Below are 21,826 nucleotides of genomic sequence, written 5' to 3'. Positions count from 1 at the left end.
GGGGAGGTGCCGCGGGCCAAAGTGCCCTTGACTCCTGGCCGTGCACCCGGCTCAGACCAGCAGACTCCAGAGCCTTCTCTCATCCCCTGAGGCTGGAGCCCGGCTCTGTGTCGCGAGGGGAGCTAAACCAGCCAGAAGCCGTGTCATTCCTCCTTCCAGCCAGCGGTGACTTCCAAGGAAGGTAGAGCCCACGGTTCCCAGTGTTTCTCGTTCTTTAAAAAAGAGCCAACCAATTGTTCCAAGACGCTCTGCGGCCTCGTGAAGCGACACTCAAGCCCATCGCGACCCACATGGCCCCTAAAGCAACCAAACGACGACAGTGTGTGACTATCCATTTTTCCTTTTTGGCAAAAGTTGTCGTGTCAAAGAGCAAAGGTCAGGCTGCTGACCTGATCTCCTGTGGGCGCTTCCCGCCGGATGCAGGAGAAAGTCCCAACTCCCTCTTTTGGTGGGAGAGCCTGTCAAGTCCTTCCTTTTCCTGGGGCGACAGAAAGTTGTGTGCCTCGACAAGCAAGTGGGCCTCAGGCTCCGGCTGCCGTGGGTAGAGTGAGGACAAGCCGTCGGGGGTCAGGGCTCGCGGTGATGACACTGCAGGGACGGAGTCTAGCAGGTGACCCGCAGGGCAGAGCCTAGTGCAGTTCCAAGGAGGGAGGCGCAGAGGGGGAGGTGAGGGGGGTCCAGAGAGGGAGGGCGAGCCAGCGGCATGACCGCATGGTGCACTCTTCCATCCCTTCAGAACATAATACACATTCCGTCACACCCCTGACAGAATTTGCCAAAATGATTGTAAAGTTCCTAAAAACAGCTGAGAAGTTCTGGAAAACAAAAAAATAGGGTGAGCGCTGTGAAACACAAAGGACGGGTGATAAAGCAGCATGAGGGGGTTGGCGGCACCAGAGCGAGCGTGATTTCGCAAGAACCTGGGCATCGGGAAGAGAGGTCGCTCACAGATGGAACCGGGGCAGCGTCTCCGAAAACCAGCTGCTGAGAAGCTCATGTTGGCCCGGCACCGAAACAAATTCCAGATGCATCCAAGAGTTTTCGGGAACAATGAAGCCATGAAAATTTGGGAAGACGAGCCGGGTACCTCCCGGGCTCCTGGATGGGAAGCAGAGACGCCGCAGAGTGAGAGGTTTGACCACGCAGTTTTAACACAAGAAACTCAGCCACAGACAACAGAACAGGGAAACCATGGGCCACAAGTGGGGTCGGACGTGACGTCCCTGATGCATACAAAGCTCTCACCAATCACCCCCAGAACACTAAGACCCTGGGAAAAACGTCGCCGTGTATGGTGGCAGGCATTTAACGGCAGAGTAGGGATTAAAGGCCGGCGGACGGAACGGTAGTGAGATATATTTTGAGATATATTTTCACCTAACAAGTGAGGCGAGATCCAAAGGTGGAAGCAGAGAAACCACAGACCTGCGTCCTGGTCCCCACAGCATGGCATGTCAGTGAGTTTCAGCTTCTCCAAGCAAAAAACGCTCATGTCCTTTGAGCCAGGGATTCTGCTTCTAGCATTTTCTCCCAAGGAGAGAATCAGAGAGGCTGTAAAGGATTTGCAACAGTGTTCACAGAGACTTTATTTATGACAGCAAGGCCCTGCACCCCACGTCCATGCGTGTCTCTCTCCCAGGTGAACAGCAGGAGTAACCCCAGGGGTGGTTTGCGAAGGTTCTCTGCCACCTGGACCCAGCCTCGCATCTGGTACCACCTGCCTCATCCAGGGAAGGCATCCCCTGGCCCTGGCTCCCCATTCCTTATGCAGCAGTGAGCCCCACTTGCCTGCTCTCCCAAACTGCTCCTATGGGGAAATTCTGGAGCCCCTGCTGCTTCCAGCCCCTGGACGAGGCTCTAGATGCAATCCCAGACCTGGCTTCGACCCACCACTGCCAGACCCCGATGCAAGGGGCAAGATCTGGAGAAGCCTCTGGAGGCCGGGAGGGGACATCTTCCCTCTCCGCTGAAGGGCTGTGCCCTGCGCTCTCTGCAGGGGCCATTCCCTGGACCAGTGCGGCAGAGAGGACCAGAGCACTCAGAGCATCTGGGGGCTCGGCGGGTGTGGAGTCTCCTAGCCTCTCCCTTGAGCGGGAGCAGCTGTGGGCTGCACTCAGAGCCTCCAGGAACAGGGGGGCACACGTGGGTTACACTCACGCACGTTCACGGGAAGGTGCTGGAGCTGCTCATGGAGGAAAGGAGACCCAGCAGCCAGGATGGGGAGAACAGGTGGCCTCGGGCGGCCGGCAGGTGCCATGCTGCGGCATCAGGACAGACGGGCTGCACGGGCCTGGCCGGCCTGGCCCCACGGGGCTGGGAGCTGGGGGTTAAAGTCCCAGCCAGGCTTTGCCTGGGCTTACTGTCTGTGGGACCGCAGGGATGGGGAGACTGTGGTCAGCCTGGGAAAGCCAGTGCTGGGCTTTTCACAGTCGAAGCAGTGGAAAAGGGGGAGTAGGGGAGCCTCACAGGTGTGGCTGAAAACCCCAACTGGGCCCCCTGTGAGCTGCTGCCGACAGCCCAGCTCAGAGCAGCCCCCACCCTGACACCGTCCGGGCTTCTCCTTCCGTTGCTCGTCCCCCAGCAGTGGGAGGGCCTTGGAGTGTGCCGTGCTTGGGCACAGGGGGCATCCCATTTCATAGAACAGAAAACAGAGGCTGGAGGAGTAACCACCCCGGGACTGGCCTCGGCCCACTGCCCCATTCCGCCTGCCCCCCCCGCTCTCCTTTCTTAGCCACGCCAGGCAGCTCCTGAAGGCCAGAGCGGCTGCCCCGAGCTCGGCAGGGTTCTGACTTTGCTTTTGGGACCCTGGCTGAGAAACACCTGTCCAAGGCGGGTGACAGCAGTCAGGCCAGGAGGTGGGCCCTGGGCCCAGCAGCCGGACTGCTCTTGGAGGACCCCCACTGGCTACATGCAAAAGGGACTGACATCTTCTCCTGCAGGCCTGCTGTGAGGCCCGACCTTGTGAGCCCACCCTGCCCAGAAGCCTCTGCGGGTTGCCTACTCCTCCGCGTGGCAGTTCCTGGGACGGCAGCTGTTCACGGCAGAGTCAAAGGGTGAGGCCGACCCTGTGTGTCATCCCCTGGAGCAGGACCGCTGCCCCGAGGGGCCCCTGCACACGCACCCCTTCCCTCCACGGCAGCCTGCCTTTCTCCAGGCACCCACGGCTCTACTCCTATCCAATGGCACACCTGGCCCACAGCATCCACGCTCACTCTGTGGGCTATGCAACGTGCCCCCTCATCCTGGAGCCGGGCTGCAGTCTCCGGGCCCCGGGCCAGGCTCTGAACATCAGGTGTGTCCGGGCCGGCAGCTCAGGCCCAGGCCGAGCACCTGGCTGCCTCGGTCACTTCCTGGGCCAAGACCGCTCCCAGCCGCCATCACCCCATCTGGCCAGAGCTTTCTCGGGGTTGACACAGGCTTTCCTCTCCTCTTCCATCACCATCTTGGCTCTGTAGATGGCCCATCTGAGTTGGGAGATGGAGTGCATTCTGCCTTTAAATCTGGGCCGAGGCTCAGAGGGGAAGCAGCGCTAGAGGTAGTCGGGGGCTGCTCACCCTGCCCCACCCCTGAAGTGCAGGTGGACAGACAGCTGTCCGTGTGTCCCTGGGCCAGGTGCCAGGCCAAGGACCTCTCATTCTTCAGTCTCACCGAATCTCCACCATGACCCTAGGACAGAGGCACCTGGGCCTGCTGCCTCAGGAAATCAAACCCCAATTCATAGGGGCTCTACCGTCACACCTGCCTCCCAAATACGACCACTCGGTAAGAGCCCACCCGCTCCGCGCAGTGGCTATGGACAGCAGGTGGGGGCAGAGCGGAGTCCGGGGGCTGCTGGGTCCTGAGGGGGTAGCTGGGATGGCGCCGACGGGGTGAGGGGGTCCCTGCTCTGTGAGAACGGGCTGTTATCCCCCTTCCCTGGCAGCAGGGTGTGTGTGTGTGGGAGGTCTCTGCCTCCACAACCCCCACAGTCAGAGCAGGGAACAGGTGCTCTGCCCCCACTGGTCCCCACAAAGCATTCAGGATGAGATTAATTTTTGATCAAAGCAGAACAAGAGTCAGGACAGAACGCCTTGGGCTTGGTTTGGGGCCCATCAGGTCTGCTGTGCTGTGCTTTGTCAGAAGCCCTCACAGTTTCTGAGCTTCTGGGGTCCCCAGATGCCTGTCCTTCTTGAATGGGCAGGGCTGATGGAGCAAACGGGAGCCGGGGCTGAAGCCTCCCCCTGGGCACTTTCCATGTGTCCCTGGCCCCAGGGGTCCCCACCCTCTAGGGAGCTGCCTGTCATCTACCTCTGGCGTCCACACTTCCGAGCAGGGCTGCTGGCGTCCCTCCTTCCTATCTGATCTGCTGTTGCCCCCCACCCCCCCACCGCTTCCCCCCACCGTTCCAGGCAATCCACGGAGTCCGGAGGACGGTGGGGGGACTCGGAGGGGCTCTCGGCACCTTGGAGCACAGACACACACAGACCACAGCTGGCGAGTGCAGAAAGCTGCGTGTGCAACGTGTTCCGGAACAGAGGAGGGAACCCCGGCTCTGCATGGAGAGAGGAAGGAGACAGCTCTCCCCCGAGGTGCTGGCCCCGAGGGTGGGCTGCGGGAGGCCTGCAGGGCTTCCTGGGACGGGGGCGGCGGGGCAAGAGCAGGATGCTAGATGACACAGCTGATGTCTGTTCCAGGGGAGAGCGGCCTGGGAGGCCTGGAAACACAGGCGGGGGCCCATGTGCCCGGCCCTTGTCCCAGGGCAGGAGGGCAGCCTTGGCTGGAAAGTGGGGACCCACCCTTGAGTAGCGTGCATCTTGAAGGCCGGGATATGGGCTCCTTAGAGCCCTGTAGCAGCTAGAATCCCGAGAACACAGAGATGGGGCTGGACGGCAGCCGTGCCACGGCAGCCCACACCCGGGCTCTGCACCTCTCTCCAGAGCAGCTCTGGCCATTGCAGACTCTGCCATCACTGCATGCGGACCGCCGCAGGAAGCACCCATTCCCCTGGGGATCCTCCCAACCATCTGGCCCACGGGGCCCAGGTAGACGCGACATCATTGCCTGGCTTTGGGGACCTCAGGGGGCCACCGCATCTGGTCTGCAGATGGGCGTGTCACCAAAGGCCGGCTCTTGAGAGCCAGTGGGTTTCCTCTGCAGACATCGCTGAAGGGAAGCTGCCTTCCTGCTACCTCACGCTGCAGGGCCACCGTGACGAGGAGCCTGCCCAAGATAGGAGCAAACTGACAGGAGAGTGGAACCAAGAGGGGACATCAAACCAGCCTGTTAGGGCACTGGATCCAGCCATGCCTGAAGCTGGATCTTCAACTTTTCTGTGATATGACTTAATAAATGATCTTTTAGCTTAAGCCCGTTCAGGCTGGAATTTTCTCTCTGGCAAACTGAAGTCCATACTGATGTATTATTTGTGCCAGTTTGCAATGCCTGGGCTCAGAAATCAATCTCAATGAGAAATTTCCTAAAAATTACCTTGTCTCCACGAGGTGAGAGACTTAAATACTGTACGTTTGGGCTAGACCCAGAGACCTCCTACTCTGCACACCCTGCTTTGCAGATGAGGCCAAGCGAGTCAAGTAACTCACCCAGGGTCTCAATCATTCATTCACAAATACTGACCCGCTCTGTGCGGTCATATTCTGCACATTCGTCCTGTGGGCAGGACAGACGAGTTCAGGGCAGAGTCAGCATGAGGACCCAGGTATCCTTAGTCCTACCTCACAGCGCTCCCCTCTGTACCATGATGCCTCAAGGCTGGGGCCCAGAGTGGTCAAGTGACTTGCCCATGGTCACACAGCCAGTACCCGGCAGAGCCGCCTACAAACGCTGGACTCTCCTTCGACTGCTAGCCTCAGTGAAGCTAGCATGCACACTGAGAAGGCTGCCTCCCTGTCTTCTCCACCAAATACCAAAGACTCCCTGATTTCGCCAGCTGGGGCCGCGGCCCTGCCCCTCCCTGAGTCCTGCAGCTCAAGGCCCAGGGTCCTGGTCAGTGCCCGTCTGCATCCGACACGGGCAGGCGGGTCTCGCCCTTTCTCCCGCGGGGGGCACAGCACACCCTCTCCTGGTGTGCACCAGGCTGCTCTGCCTCTGTCCTCGTGTCCTCGACTGGCCTCCGGGAGGCTGTAACCCCGTTACGGTGGAAGGAGCGAACACGCAACTCCCTTGCTATCTCCCTCCCTGCACCCATCCGAGGTTGCGCGGGGGGCGCAGAGCGGCAGGGACACGCGCGCAGGGCTCTTCCTGTGTGGTGCTTAGAGGATCCCCTTGCACGGAGCCTGGCCCTTAGCACTTAGCGGCTTCTCTGGTCCCTGCCCCTGCCGCCTGCCCACCGGACCGACGGGCCAGCGCTCCGCCTGCCTGCCTCCCCAGAGCGCGCACGCTCCTGCACGCCGCCTAGCTGCCCCCTCCCCTGCCCAGGCGCTGCGGGAGGCGCGAGGAAGGACCCTCGATGGAGAAACGTGCCCACCGCACGCGTGTGCCTGTGGCAGCAAGGGCACCGGGGTCACTGCGGCCACGGGGCAGATGCCACTGTCCGCATCGCCTTGCTTCAGGAGGAGGCATCTCTGATTAGCCCTGCCCCCCACCTGCTCTGAGGCACGAAGTCCACCCGCTTCATCCCACCCCACCGGGGCGCTTCCCAGTGCCCAGGATTCCCGCGGCTGCTCTGCTGCCTCGAGCTCTGGGAGTCTGGGGACCTCTAAGTGCAGGACAGCAAAGGCCTTCCGGTCCCCACAGACACCGCGAGGCGCTCAGGATGAGGAGCATTTTGACATGAGTGGTCATGGTCCCGTGAGGAGGAAGACAGGACAGTCCCGTCTGATAACGAAAGCAGAGGTGTCCACACGGTGCCCGAGGAGCTGGGCACAGAGGAAGAGAGCTGGACCTGTACCGGGGAGGGGGCCAGAGAGAGCTTTCTGGGGGAGAAGTGCCCGGAGTCGGGTCCTGGGCAGGAGGGGGAGGAGTCAGGGCCAAGACGGGGGGCAGTGCCCCGGACACGAGTGTACGACGCTCAGCAGGCTTTAAAAGCACTTCTTAGCATCTCCTGCCAGTGCCCTCAGCGACACAGCTGGCTCGTCAAGCACATGTGTGGGGCCAGACGGCCCTGGAGCATGGACTCCTGGGTAGGGCCCCCCTTTCCCTTCTGGGGTTATGGGGTCCAGGAGCCTGATGCTGGAAGATGTGGGGAGACAGCACGGGGAGTGGGCGGGGGCCGGGAGGAAGGCCTCCAGGGCTGGAGCGGGGAGCCCTCCCGGAGAGCAGAGGGAGATGAGGGGCCCCGGGGAGCAGGAGGGGCCTGCACCCCGCCTCAGGGCCCGGCCCCGGCTGCAGCGTCCCGGGCTCTCCCTGTGCACTAGGGCACGGCGTTAGCTCGGTGCCGCTGGAAAATACCTGTGCACCACGTTCAGGCAGCTCTCCCCACAGAACAAGCCACGTGTCCATCGACGGACGGGGAGAGCCAAAATGCGTGTGTGCACATGGTGGAGGATTCTCCAGCCGTGAGAAGGAATGAGATGCTGACACGGACTGTGAACCTTGAAAGCGTGTCCAGTGAAAGAAGCCAGCTCGAGAGCACAGACACCGCAAGGCGTTCAGCACAGACAGATTCCTAGAGACACACAGTGACCTCCAGGCCACCGGGCCAGGAAGCGGGACAGGGGAGGAGCGGGAGCTGGAGGGCGACGGGGCTCCTCCAGCCGCACCGTCCGCGTCTGGGGGTGGGGACGGCCAACTTCATGCTGCGCGCATTGAGCCCTGATGCACGCCAACCCGCCAAGGTCACGCAGAGCACGGAGCGGGCTTCAGGCCCGTGGGGACCCAGCCAGCTGACACGGCTCCCTGTGCCTGCCCGCCTCCCTCCCTGGCTCCTGTCCTTCCCTCCGAGCATCCGCCCTGGCCCTGCGACTCAGGATCTGCCTCCAGTGCCCTGGGGCCCCGAATGCAGGCCTCCCACGGGCGGTTCCCCAGGGCGGGTGCCCCGGTTCCAGCTGCCCAGTCATGTGCTCCCCTCAACCCAACCCCCGTGCTGACCGACGTGGGCTCAGGTGCCAGAGAGGACTGGGGCCCCCACCTCCTAGACAGCGCAAGCTACATCCGCATCCCCTCCCTGCCTGTGTTCCTGCTCGGCCTCGGGAGGGAGGGAGGCCCCCTGAGGGGAGGCGCATCTGCCAGAACACCGGCCGCCCGGCCCCACCACACCAGAGGGTTAGTCCTGGGGACAGACGTACAGAGACTCCGACAAACCTATTCTCCAGGCACCGCATTTCACTCATCCTCGCTTGGGGCAAGTGTTGCTTGATGGTTCCAGAAAAATCCTGCTAAATTAGGTCCCCAGTGCTGTCATTTGGTTTATAACAGTAAGCTCTCCAAATGTCGAAAGGTCACCTGACAGGTTTCTGTGGGCTGGCCCAGAGGCCCAACCGCCTTCTCCTGCAAGCCTGGGGCTCTGTCCTCCGAGGGAGTTCCCGTCGTTCGCACCTGAAGCGCGGCCCTCTACCTGCCCCAGGGGGCCTGAGCAGGGGCCCCGGCAGAGGAGGGGGAGAGCGAGAAGGGAGCCCAATCTGCTCTCAACGCCATATGACGTCTCTCAGGGAGCCTCCACACGAGGGACAGCCCTGGAAACAAACTCAGGGCCACGTCTTATCTAAAAGGGGTACAAATGATGATCCACGGGGCTTTCTGAGTCCTGAGAAGGGGCCGTGACCAGGAGGTCAGGCTGACATGGGAGCCGGGCCTCTGCTGGGGCCCCGCAGGAACCGTGGGCAGCCGAGCACAAACTTCCCCGCAGAGGCCAAGGTCCCCACGCGCCTGGATTCCCGTGGAGGCAGCAGCCTCTCCCCGGGAGCATGTCCTGGGACGCACGAGGAGGGCTCCGGGTGTGAAATGAACCCTCGGGTCTGAAAGCACGACTGGATGGGTCTCTCTGGCCTCCGGTCGGCCCAGCCTTTGGCAGATCCGTCTCTCCCAGCGGGGACCTGGAGCCTCCTGGTGGCGCACCGACATGGTGCTCCTCATCACGGGCACGCTGCGCAGCCCAAGAGCGCCCGGCCAGGCCTCCCGGAGGGCAGGGGCGCCCGGAGCTTACCGGCCTCACCGACGAACACCTCCACAGGCGCGCTGGCCGGGCTCTCGCCGATGATGTTGTAGGCCGTCAGGATGACCTCGTAGCGCCGGTATTTCTTCAGACCTACAGGTGGAAGGAGACAGGGGTCAGCTGGCCCGGGACCACCTCCGCGCCTGGGAACCACACCGAGGGGCCTCTGGGCAGGCCGTGCGCATCCCCAGAGGGTCTGTGGAGCGGCCTTTTGCTCCTTCCCCGGCCCCGGACTAACAGCCACCGGGCACGGCAGCAGACCCGTCCCACTCTGCGCTCAGGGTGAAGGCGGCAGCAGGCCGTCTTCGGAGGGAAGAGTGAAGGTGGCAGAACGTGACGTGGGCTTCCTTTGGTCCAGAATCGCTCCGTAAGAGCAGATGGGGAAAGGCCCTGGCATTTAAGGAGGAAATACACTGGCAATGCAAAGACCTCTGAGTTTTTAACAACCACATTCCGGATGACAAGGGCGTGTGAAGCCACATACATAGGGTTCCACAGGTCGAGCCCGAGCGACAGGACGAAGGTAGCTGACCTGTGAACCAGAACATTCTGGAAGGTTCTCCGGCTGGTTACTATTGCTTTCCTGAGGCCCTACGTGCGGGTCTGACCCCTGAGTGAATGGTGACTCAGGCCAGGCTTCAGATCTCGCCTCCCGGGGAGCCGCCGGTCCTCAGAGGTTCAGTGAATCGGACCACCAGGTTCCTGCCCCCGCCGGCTTCCCGGACTTGCCCACAGAGCGGAGAAGGGGCCGCCCTCTCCCACTCTCAGCCTTGCCAGAGCTGAGCTGCCCAACAGGGCTCGTGCACCCGCCTGGCCTGTTCGTCCTCACCCCCAACCCCGGGACCGTGCGGCTCCTCAGCGTCAACTGAGACAAGCCAGGGTGGACGTGGACGCGGGCACGGTTGGGGCCCCTCTGCGTCTTCATCACCCGGACTGCAAAGCCTGGAGCACGGTCCAGCCAGGGAAGCCTCGTCTCTGGAACCCCGGGCCGCACCCAACTCTCGAAGTGGCTCCTCAGCAGGGAGCGTCCCGGTGGATGAGGCAATGGGTGGAGGAGTGGCGGCTGGGTGGGGACATGGGGCGGACCACAGATGGTAGAGCCATGTTCGGGGAGCAGCGTGGAGGAGAAAATGGCTCATGTGAATCCCCCCCCAAACCCCGGCCACCAGGGCGGGGCCAGCTGCCCAGGAGCTGCCTGGGATGCAGTGGGATGGCGCTGGCCCGCCCCGGAAGAGTGCCCGCACACGGTAGGGCCTTGGGAGGGCCAGCCGCTCCTCGTCCCCCTTCCCGTATCCACGTGCCAGTCCTGGGAAGCTCCCGCACGGGAATCACGTTGGGGGGCCCCCTTCGCTCTGCATTTGGACCATGAAACCCTCTGAGGACCAGGAGCACGAGGGCAAGCAACATGGCGCAGCTGGGGGCAAGGGACGATGAATGGGCAGCTGAAGTGGGGTGAGTGCACGCAGTGGGGCCTACTCAGCCCTGAAGAGGAAGGGTGTCCCAGCCGTGTCCCAGCGGGGATGAAGCTCGAAGGGGAAGAAGCCAGACACAGCGGGACAAGTACTGTGTGCGGTCCCTGGAGGCCTCAGATGCAGAGACAGAAAGGAGAGGGTGGGCGCCAGGGGCCGGGCGGGGGAGGGGTGGGAGTATCCGGTGGGGGAGGGGTGGGTGTTTCATGGGGACGGAGGCTCAGCCCGGGAAGAGGGACGGGACCCTGGAGGCGGCGCTGATGGTTGCACGCAGCCTGAACGTGCTCAATGCTCCCAAACTGCACATTTAGAAACGGTTACGATGGTAAATTTTGCATATATCTTACCACAGTTAAATAATGAGTAAAAGGAAAAGGTCAAAGGGAACCAGACAGGAGATCTGGCTCCATCTGACTTTCCCAAACTCAAAGACCAGCTGTCAGTCAAACCCCTTCCCGGACTCTGCTTCTGGAAGTTTCCTGCCTGCCCAATGGTTTTGGTGTGTTGAGAAGCGGCATTGGAGAGGGGGAGTTCCAGAAATTAGAGCCATTAGTCCAAGCTGCTTTTCACTTGGTCCCCGGAGAGGCCAACTGGCGTGGGCCCCGGGCTGCCCCGCGGAAGGCAGAGAGCACTTACGTGTTAATTCATACGTCGTTAACGTGGAGCTGTTCACCGTCTTGAAGCTGCTTTGGGCTATTAGGGGTAAGCAAAGCAGAAAGGCAGTCAGCCAGCAGGAAACAGGAAGTGCCGATGCGGGCTGCAGGCAAGGCGGGCCGGCCGAGCTTGGAAGCCACTGCCCGTCCACACCGCCGCCTCCCCACTTCCCACTAGCTCACTGGGGGTCCCTGCACTGCTTCCGGAGACAGCCAGGCCGCCCGGCCCGCGACAGGTGGGGTCCGCACTCACCCTCTAAGTGTATCAGACGCGTATCCGGCCCTCGAGAGGACAGGAAATGGGTTTCTCCCGGGGTGGCAGGCACGGCTGTCGGCCCACCTGTGCTCAGGTAAGAGCCCTGCTCTGACGGGGCCGGGCAAGCCACAGACCAAGAGCACCTGTGCAGGTCAGTGGACCCAGCCGCATCCTGGGTCCTTTGATTTTGCTACAAAGCCCAGGTGCTGTCTGGCCACAAGCCAGGGACACCTGCGGGGCAGGGATGGGGTGTGTGGCCAAGAGCGCGGAGACAAATGAGCCACTTGTTCCGGTCAGCCCCACTCCTGGGATAGGCCGGGCCAAGCTGCTCCCGTCGGCTACCCCGTGACCCCAGCAGGCCCAAGGCACAGCCTGCTCTGTGGTGGGAGGTGGAGAGAGCAGGGATGCAGTCCCTGAGCCGCACATTTGGAAGCCACAAGGATGTCGAGGGGCAGGGAGGATCTGTGACACTGTTTGGGGGATGCCCTCTGACCCCTTCTGACAGAGGAGGGTGGGGGAGAGCAGCGGCCTTTCCAGAACTTCCAGAAGCTGCCTCAACTGCTGTTGGGTCTGAGTCGTAGCCCGAGCCAGGGGTACTGGGGAGAGTGGCTGAGCAGGTGGATCGGCTCTGGGTGAGAGGGGTGTGCATGCACCGTGAGGCCGGGGGGCAGGGGGCGCCCGACTGGACCCCATCAGAGCAGCAGGCTGTGACCGGCCTCTGTCCATTCCCCCCCGCCCCAGATGGGCTCCACATGGGGCAGCGATATGATGTCCCTGGAGGGCCTGGCTCATCTCCTCCCTCCCCGCCACAGCCCACCAGCCTCACGCAGGCGGGTGCTCCTGGCTGGCCCACCAGGAGGCCCCATCCAGGATCCCCCTCGGCTCTCCCTGCCTCCTGACCACTTAGCTTTGCCAGGCCCTTGTGTCCTTGGCGAAATCCCTTTACCCAAATCGCTCCTCCTCCGAGAAGCCTCCCCTGATCTCCCCTGGGTGCGAGCCCCCAGAGCCCAGGAGCTCTCCGTGGATCACCACCTCTCCGTGCACACCTGGGCTGTCTCGGAGACCTGCCACCCCAGTGGCTGTGCCCCCGGGAGGTGAGCCGCATCTCCTCTCACCCTCCAGGGCATTTCCCACCATGCCTTGCATGAAGTCAACATGCACAAGGGTTCCTCTCCCCAGTGCATGGTGTGGTGCCTATCCTGGGACAGGGAAAGAGTCTCACCTGCGAGCTCGGCCCGTAAAGCTGAAGGGGTTTTGAGCGTCTTGGACACGGTGGCCGAGGCTGCCTCTGACTCTAGCTCCCGGTAGTAGATCCGGTAACCCTGCAGAAGGCCGTTCAGGCTCTCGTCTCTTGGAGGCTGCAAATACATCACGGTCAGCCCGCCGGTGGGGCCTGGCGACCTCCGCTTCAAGCTGAATCAGTCAACTGTGCTGGAGGAAGTCACTAATTCAAACAGGTGGTTTTTGGTTGTTTATGGACAAAAAGGCAGGTGCCGCATTCATGAGGAGGAGCACAGGGGACCCCCAGGTAGAGGATCAGGCTCTGAGAGCCCGGGCTTCCTGGTGCCAGTGTGTAGGCACTGTGCATCTTATCCCATGGGCAGCCCCCCGGAATACTTGTAGGAGCCCCGGGCTAAGGCAGAGGATGACTGCCCAGGTCGCAGGTGGGCGAGGAAGCTGCCGTTGCCTGGTGAACCCAGAACTCTAAGGGAACTATGCATGTGAGCTGGTTCTGCATCACCCACCGGCTGGCCCCACCCTTTCCCTGACGGCCACCTAGGCCCGTGGCAGCCTCACTGGGCCCCCCAGTAACTGCTCTGCATGCCAGGTCACCCCCACTCTGCCCTGACTCAGACCTAAGCTGGAACCCCCATGGTCCCTCCGATGTCAGCTGGCATACGAAGGGCCTAGGGTAGGGCAGGTGCTCATTCGACATTTAGACACCCTGAGGAACATGAACGGTGGTAGACGGGCCCTGAGGCTCAGAATTCAACCCACACAACGGGATGCGCACTGGGATGCCCAACCCACATTCTCCCTCCCGTCAGTTTTTGTTGATTAATGAGTCTGGGGAGGACCACGGCAGCCACAGTGCTGGCCAGGGGGCCAGGGGCTCTGGGTCCCGTGTCTCCTCTGGAATACTCAGCAAATAAGAACAAGAACTGCTCAAGCTGTGACCAGAGAGATGGATAAAGGGCACGACCAGGACCCCTGGCTGCAGCAGGGTCATGAAGCTTGTCCAGGGACAGGGATGCACAACAAGTTCCCCGTGAGACCCACCCAGCCGCTGTCTATAGGGTACCACCAGCCTCTTAGTAAACACTGTCCTGGTCCCACAGTAGAGGCCACAGCTTTGTTGTAGGAAAACCCCTTTGCTGTGGGTTGTGTCTTCCATAAAGATACGTTGGTGTCCTAACCCCTGGTACCTGTGGATGCCACCGTATATGGGCACGGGGTTTTGCAAACCTTGTGGTTGAGAGGAGGTCACACTGCAGCAGGGAGGGCCCTGATCCAATGACTGGTTTCTTTTTTGGAGGGCAATTTGGTTTTATTTATCAAGGTTTTCAAAGCACTTGCGCCTTTTAATCCAGCAATTACACTTCTAGAAATCTACCCGACATAAATGTTTGCCTATATGGAGTCCTGAGTCCTGCTAATACAAGCAAAGCTACCAATCTCTCCAAAACCCCAAAACAAAGTATCTGTGGGTCTTTTCAGTGACACCCAAAGACAAGAGGACTACCTTCAAGCTTGAAGATCACTAACAGCAAAGCTGCTTGCAAATGTAATGGCAAACTTTGGACGGATGAACACGAGCAAGGTATTGTAAGAGCTAATTCACATGGGGAGCCCAAATGTTCTGCATTATCGGTTGCTGAAGATGAAGACAAAGCATATTTTGAGAAGCAAATTAGGATCCAGCAGTCATTTGACAAATACTGAGGCAATAAGAAGATCCAAATATCCTTAGAAGAATTTGAACACACCCACAGGGAGGGCTTCATGTGAGCACAGAAGAAGAGACTGGAGCGATGCCTTGCAAAATTGTGACTTATAAGAAGAATACCTATTTAATCATTCAGATGAGCCATATGTTTTTCATATACGTGTCTTTGTCCAGAGTGACCAAGGTGTCTCTTGTCATGTTAATGAGGATGTGGGCTGGTCGCCAGGAGAACCAACCTTGTGATCAGAGGGTTGGAACTTTCCATCCCACCCCTGACTTCTGGGGACGGGAGAGGGGCTGGAGGTTCAATCAATGGCTAATGCCCAGTGCTTTCATCAGTCAAGCCTTGTCACGAAGCCTCCACAAAACCCTAGAGGATGGGGTTCGGAGAACTCCTGAATCCATGAACACCTGGAGATCTGGGGAGAGAGCATGGAAGCTCTGTGCCCCTCCCCGAGACCCTGTCGTGTGCATCTCTTCCATCTGGCTGTTCGTGAGCTTTATATCATTTCATAATCAACTGGTGGTCTCATCAGTCAAATATTTCTCTGAGTTCTGTGAGCCGCTCTTGCAAATTAGTCAAACCCGAGGATGGGGTCGCGGGAACCTCTCATTTAAGCCAGTGGGTCAAAAGCAGAGAGGACAACCTATACTCCTGATTGACGCCTGCAGTGGGGGGCCGTCTTGGGGACCGAGCCTTTACCCCGTGGGATCTGATGCCATCTCCAGGTAGAATCGAGTTGGATTCCCAGACCTCCTGCTGGTGTTGCGTGTTGGTGTGGGGGAGCCTCCACACACACACTTTGGAACCGGGGCCAGGAATGCGTTTACGCCTCGACCAGCTAGGGACTGCCACGGGTTGTCACCAGCAACCAGAAGCCAGGAAGGAAGCCGGCCCTTTGGCTTCGGACTTCTGGCCTTCAGACCTGTGCGAGAACACACTTCTGTTGTTCTAAGCATATGGCTTGAGCTAACTTGTGGTGGCAGCCCCAGGACATTGGCACATCCTTGCCCCCAGACTCTTGCTATGCAATTCTTACTGCCTGAACCCAGGGACCAGAGGGATGTGGATGTTCAGATGAATCCTGTTCTCTTTCAACCCTTGCTACTCCCAACCCGAAGAAACCAGAGACGTAGCCCAGATAGCCAGACATACTCATACAGATGCAGCTAGCCATGGTTTACATGTACCACAGGGACACGGTGTGCCTGGTAAGTTCAGGATGTCTTTGACCATGAAAACTGCTCACGTCAACCCAAGCTACCGGCGGCCCCTGACACCCTTTCTGAGTCCTTTGCGATGCCTCCAACTCATGAGGAGCTCTACAGTGTGTCATCTCCCCCCACCAGATGCAGAAAGGTGTAAGTGGGAGATGTGAGTGTGCTTGCCTTGCCTTGGTGATCCATGTGCATCCCTCATGGAAGGGCCCCACATGTCCTCAGCACGATGCTCCTCCTGGCCCCTGGGACACTAGACCCCAGTGTGGGACACACATTCTGTGAAGTCACCGGTGTCCCCCACAGTGTGTGCCAATGCCCCACAGCCATCCTCAACCAGCATGAGGCTGTGATCTGGGAGGAGCTGTTTCTGCGGGCTTTCCCTTTTCCCGCTTGATTTTGGTTAGCTGTCCCCAGCAACGCAGGGGACCTTCCCTTCTGGCTCGGGCCGCTTTTGCAGGACTATGAAATCTAGGGATTTTGATGCCAGGCCAGTCTCTTCTGTTTTGCTTTTGGCCTTGTGGGGTTGCCCGATTTAGCCAATAAAATACAGGACACCTAGTTAAATTTTAATCTTTGTATAATTTTTGATCTGAAATTCACATTTACCTGGGTATTGGTGGTTTGTCTGGCTAACCTGCTCCCTCCCCCGTCTCTGACTGCCTTCTACCCAGGGCATCTGTGACGGGGCGTGGGGGTGGGGCAGGTGATCAGCGGCGTGGGGGCGGGGTCCCTGGGACTCGGGTCAGTGTGCCCTTCCTTCCAGCCCCTGTTCCCAAACCATGACTGTGACCACCTCCTCCAGCTGGGAGCCCTCTGTCCTCTCACTCAGCAAGAAAACAGAGAGCGAGGGCCTCAGGAAGCTGAGCACTGGCAGGAAAGGGAGAACCGGTGGTGAAGCCCAGGAGCCTGGGGAGTGGGTGACAGGCTGGGGTTTTCTTGTGGGTTTTATTCTATTTTATTAAATTTCCCCCATTTCCTACCAGCTTTGATGCATAAAACCTTTGTGTTCAAAAGGCCTGGAGAGGGCCTGCAAGGGTGCATCCCGCGTCCTGGGCTGTGCCCCCCGCCCAGAGACCCGTGTTCCAGTCCCTCCGTTACCATGGGTGTGGCCCACAGGGTTTGTGTTCAAACCTCTCCCTGAAGCGCTCACAGGGTTGCTCTCAGAACAGCTTCTGGGTCCCCCAAACCCTGCTTAGAAACTGGCTCCCGCGGTAGGAGGTGGGGGCCGTTCGGCGTGACTGCTGATTGGCGCTGGGAACGGTGTTGGTGCACGTGCCTCCCCGCGGATGTGGACGGAGCGGGGACCGTGTGCGCGGACATTGCGCGCACACACGCAGCTGCTCGTGAGGAGAGATGGTGGTCGCGACAGTCTGCTTCTTCAGCTCTAGTCCTGGGTGTCTGACTGGCCGCACTTGAGAATTAAAATCCTAACTCCACGGGGTGTCCTTCAGACACAGCTATCGCCACGTTGTAACAGAGAGCTTATTTAATCCCCTTCTTAAAGAAATACGATGAATGGAAAAGTTGGAAAACCGATGTCTAAGAATGAAAAAGAGACGTTGCTTCATCCCATCACCTAAATTTTAGAGTATGGGAAGTGACCTCCCGCAAGGAGGGCAGAGTGAAATGCTCCCCAGATCCAGCGTCTCTGTCCCTCGGGACGGCGGCTTGGTGCATAGGCCGTGAGGGAGCGGGGACAGCTCCGGGCCCCCGTGTTTCCCCTGCAGCGAGGACGGGACACCAGGAAGGTCAGAGGAGCTCCTACGAGTAGGTGTTTGCTCACACCGCGTGCACCACCGGAGCTCAGGGAGTAACGCACGGGAATGCTTCGTGTCCACATCCAGCTTTCCTCACAGCACTTCCTGCATCCTGGGAGCCTCGGGCCATCCTGGCTGGGTGTCCCCAGGCACTGTCCTCGAGTGGCAGCAAGGAGGAGTGAAGGGGTCTGGGCAGAGATGATGAGACATGCTGCGCTCCCTTCCCTGAGACCTGAGCTGACCGGAATCAGAGGGAGGGTAGAGGCGGCTGGGTCTATTTAAGTACCAGCCCAGCGATGTCACTGCTGCTGGGTCACCCCCGCAGCCTCCCTCAAAATCCTGGGGTGTGGTGGTGGCAGCCTCAGGCACAAGCGGACCCCCCCACCCCCAGGGAGGCTGCAAAGGCCCCAGGGCCTGACTCTGCAGATGCACAGGACTGAGACACAATAGCTCGAGGTAATCCACGTCTTGTGGAGAGAAGCTGGGGTTTAGCTCACCACAATTATCAACAGCAGGAAGTTGGGAGTTTGGGAAAATAATTGTCCTCACTGGGGACCACATAGGGTTCTGCAACAGGCAGCAAATACCCCACCCATGGCATGTGTGTCCATGCTCATGCTGGGGCCAGAGGACAGAGGGGAAGGGCCGAGGCCATGGATCCTGGGCTCACGAACATTTCTAGCCAAGGAGGAGAGGGTGCTTTTGAGGTGTGAGGAGAAGCCAAGCCCGCACTCACAGGAGCAACCGCTACCTGCAACCAGGCAGGAGAGGCCCTAGCGCTGCCCTCCCCGCAGAAGCCATCCAGGCTTGGGGGACAGGTGGCCACGTAGCCTAGGCGTGGCCTCGTGAAGGCTGCCGTGGGTCCCGGCCCCAGGAAGGACAGGCTCCACGGAGATTCTGGGGCTTGCCTGCACGGGATTTGGAATAGCGTTTAACCACACTTATTATTCCTAGAGTTTGGAGTAAACCCATCTGTCATTCATGAAAGACTCTGGACCTCTTGGGAGGTATCAGGAGGGCAGCTCCATGTGACACATGGAGAGTGCTAGAAGCCATGGGCCGTGTTCAGGCTCTGGACTCGAGTCCTGGCTCCTTGCAGTGTGGACCTGGGCTGGTGGCTCACCCTCCCAGGCTCAGTCCTGGGCCCATAGCAGGTGGAAGTCCGGCGAGATGATGTCTAGAGCCTCCCGTGACTCTAAACAGAAGGTTCTCTTCCAGCCACAGACCTGCTCTTCAAGCCCTTGGTCCTGACCACACTGCCATTTCTGATTCCACACTGCCTGAAGGCAAGGCTGGGTCTGTGTCTTTTCGTTTCTATTTCCCCGCAGCACCTGTGACAGGCTTTGGTCATGGCAGGCGCTCACTCATTGCTTGTGGGAGTGACATCCAAGATCACCCCATCTATGGTTGGTTTCATCCTGGACTGGCCATCTGTCCAGGAGATGCTTGAGCACAGGAGGCCTTACAAAACCTGGCTCCAACGTGCTTCCCCTTGACACCCAGTGCTGAGTCCCAGGGGCTGTCACACCTCTGAGCCTTTGCTCCAGCTGTGGGTGATGCCCAGATGACCATCTCTGCCCTTTACTTGGGGTGGGGGGGCATTCATCCTGCAAAACACAGTCAGAAGTCCTCTCCCAGTTCCCCCTCCACTGTCTTCCCATTACTGCATCCTAGGGCTCAGCCCAGTAAACAGAAGCTCTTCAAGGCCTGGAGTCTGTCTTGTCCACCTCTGGGTACTCAGCACCCTACGCAGGAGCTGGTCTTCTGCAGGGGATGGAGCCCATGTGAGAGAAGGAACAAACCCCAAAGACGTCCTGAAGAGGCCCCGCTGCCTGCTCCCCTCTGTCCAGATGGCGGTCACGCTCCTCCTAGGAAGGCACCTATGACAACACCGAATCCACCCTCTGCTGAATCCAACGTGCATAATGTGATCTATCGCTAACAAGTTTTTTTGTTTTTGTTTTTTTTGCTAAAAAATGGCCTGAAAATCCACTGTCTCTAACCACCCAAGGAACTACACTTGAGTGACAGACCGTATGAGCCAACGGAACTTTCAGAGTAGCCAGCTTCTGCCGTGACCAATTCAGAAACGCCGGTGTCTATTGTGAGCTGCCCTCAGTGTGAACAAAATACCGCCACTGTCTAGAACACACGCTCAAATCCTTAGATTTCAAGTTGCAGTGGACCCCATGAGAGGCAGAGACTGATTATCCCACCAGGAAAAAATCAAACCTGACAGTTTCTATGGAGGAGACATTTAAGTGGGTCACCAGCCTTGAAATTACAGGCGGTGTTCGCAGTAATTTTTAAACAAATTACTGGAAGAAAAGGGGTTTACAGGTGAAACATTTCATTTGGAATGCAAATCTATATTTAAACATAGTCTCTTTGTTCTGTTCGCTCTGATTTAGGAAATTACTCATAATTTTAATTATACTTCAATTGCTTGGCACTTGACGGGCAATTATTTCTACAATACATCATATTGACCACCTCCTGCTCTGGGCTTCTTGCAATTAGTTTGTTCTACTGGGCCCTAAACGGGGACAGCTGATGGACATGCGTGCCAAGTTCCTTTGGTACAGCTCTCCGCCATTCACAGAGCTGTCCAACCTCAACCATGGGGCTCGGAGCCCCGCGTGCTCGGGGGTCAGGACGGCGGGGGCCTACAGCCACCGTGTGGAGGCAATGGCCCATCCCAAGCCTCCGAGCTGCCTTTATAGAAAAGGAGGTTACCTAGTTACCGGCTCGCCAAATGCCACGTCTACAAAGGAAATTTAGCACAGTAGAGAAGACCAATCTTTGGGTTGATTAAGTTAGTGGAGAGTGGGAAGCAGAAGCTCTTGGGACCTTGAATTTCTACTTTGAATGTCTCCCACCTCCCACCAAAGGCCCTGCTGGAAGTCAGGGCTGCGAGACCTAGTGGGCCTTGCATCAGAGACCTTGAAGGTCACCTTCGACCTCCTATGTTTACAGAGGGAAAACAGGGAACCAGAGAGGCCTGTTGGGGTCACGTCATCCACTGGCAAACTGGGGTCCATGGACCTAGAGCCAGTGGGGCCTTGAGACAAGCTGAGGGGACACGGCCGCCCAGAGGCAGGGTTGGGAACCAGTTCCCATCCTGTCCCCACACTGGTGAGGCTGGAAACTACACAACGCCAGGCAGCGAATTTCCACGTTCACTTGAAGACATTTGGAATGGTCTCTTGATCACCTTTAAGGGTTCCCTCATCTCTGAGACATGTCACTTGGCAGTGGAGTGAAGGAGGGGCCCACAGCCACTCTGTCAATACCTGGAGATTTTGCGTGCCTCATGGAGCCCAGGCTATGAAAGTCCCGCTCTCGTCCCTCCTGGAGCGGCTGTGTCAAGTCTGTTCCTTTGACCCGCATGGAATTTCCACCTGTGCTCTTCGCTCAGGGTCAAATTGCACGTGAGTAGAGCTCATACCTACCGATGCCAAGTTGCCACATAAGGGGAGGCAGCAGGAACCTTCAGCGGTTAGGAGCCACCACCTGAGAATTCAGGAAGCCCCCTCATGGCTGGCGCACGCACCCCAACCCTGGTCTTCCTGCCCAGCACCCCTGCTCCATCAGCAGCGCCAGGAGGCCGGGGAGGGCTCCTGACTTCTCTCCCCCTTGCTCCTTGCTGGGCACCAGCCCTAGCCTGGAGGGGTCTCCAGCAAGATCTGTCCCTGCCTACAAAGCCCATGGAGGCGGTCCACTTAGGACAGGTTCCCCGAGGGCCTCCTCTGGGTTTCCTGGCATGCCCATACCCTTTGGCCCCTCCTTTTGCAAGGGAGTCCCTTCCAGTCCTCCCCTCTTGCCAGCCTCTGTCCCCGGCTAGGCACGGCCTCTGCCTCTCTAAGGCCGTGTCCAGGCCACAGTTTGCTCTTGGTCCCTACATCCCCTGGGCCCCTATGTCTCCTGACCTCAAACTGTCCCCTCTCTCTTGCCTGGTCTGGATGTGATGCTGGCACTCTCCTGGACAATCTTGTCAACCTGGAGGAAGAAGCTCAGCTGCACAGACCACTCTGTGGACCACCAGCCTACCGTGGCCACTCCTAGGCAGACCTCACCTCACTGTGGCCGTGAACACAGACCAGGGCACCTGCTCCCGCCTCCCTACCCCATGACCCTGGCCCTAGGCATTGCCCTCTCCTGGAAGGCCGCCCCATCCTGGTCTCAGGAGCTTCCCTTGCTGACCAGAGCACCTACAACATTCCCATCGCTGCCCTTGGCCCTGCCCGTTGCTGTGTCTGTCTGGCCTGGCTCCAGCCCGGCTGCTGAACCTGACCCCCCAGCCTGGCTGAGCCCTCTCCACAGACCCGTGAGCACCCTTGCTGGGCTTGTCCTGAGCCGGGGCATTCTTCCTTGCCAGTTCCCCCCTCTATTATTTTTGTCTTCCATGTACATTGCTGTTGGCAAAAGTACCCAA

General features: G+C 59.2%; 1 protein-coding gene across 4 annotated transcripts in view; it reads right to left on the bottom strand.

The window, feature by feature from the left end:
* Window positions 1–21,826, bottom strand: part of SDK1 (sidekick cell adhesion molecule 1) — a 616,964-nt gene that overhangs the window by 53,585 nt on the left and 541,553 nt on the right. For all 4 annotated transcript variants that reach the window (XM_034988284.1, XM_034988283.1, XM_034988282.1 and 1 more), the window contains 3 exons: window positions 12,689–12,824; window positions 11,194–11,250; window positions 9,080–9,181 (listed from right to left, as the gene is read on the bottom strand). In XM_034988284.1, coding sequence (XP_034844175.1) covers window positions 9,080–9,181; window positions 11,194–11,250; window positions 12,689–12,824 — 295 coding nt within the window. The remainder of the gene's footprint in view (window positions 1–9,079; window positions 9,182–11,193; window positions 11,251–12,688; window positions 12,825–21,826) is intronic.

This window comes from Mirounga leonina, unplaced genomic scaffold (assembly GCF_011800145.1).
Source record: "Mirounga leonina isolate KUSES-001 unplaced genomic scaffold, KU_Mleo_1.0 Mir_454, whole genome shotgun sequence".
NCBI lineage: Eukaryota > Metazoa > Chordata > Mammalia > Carnivora > Phocidae > Mirounga > Mirounga leonina.
This window is presented reverse-complemented; position numbering and strand designations above follow the sequence as displayed.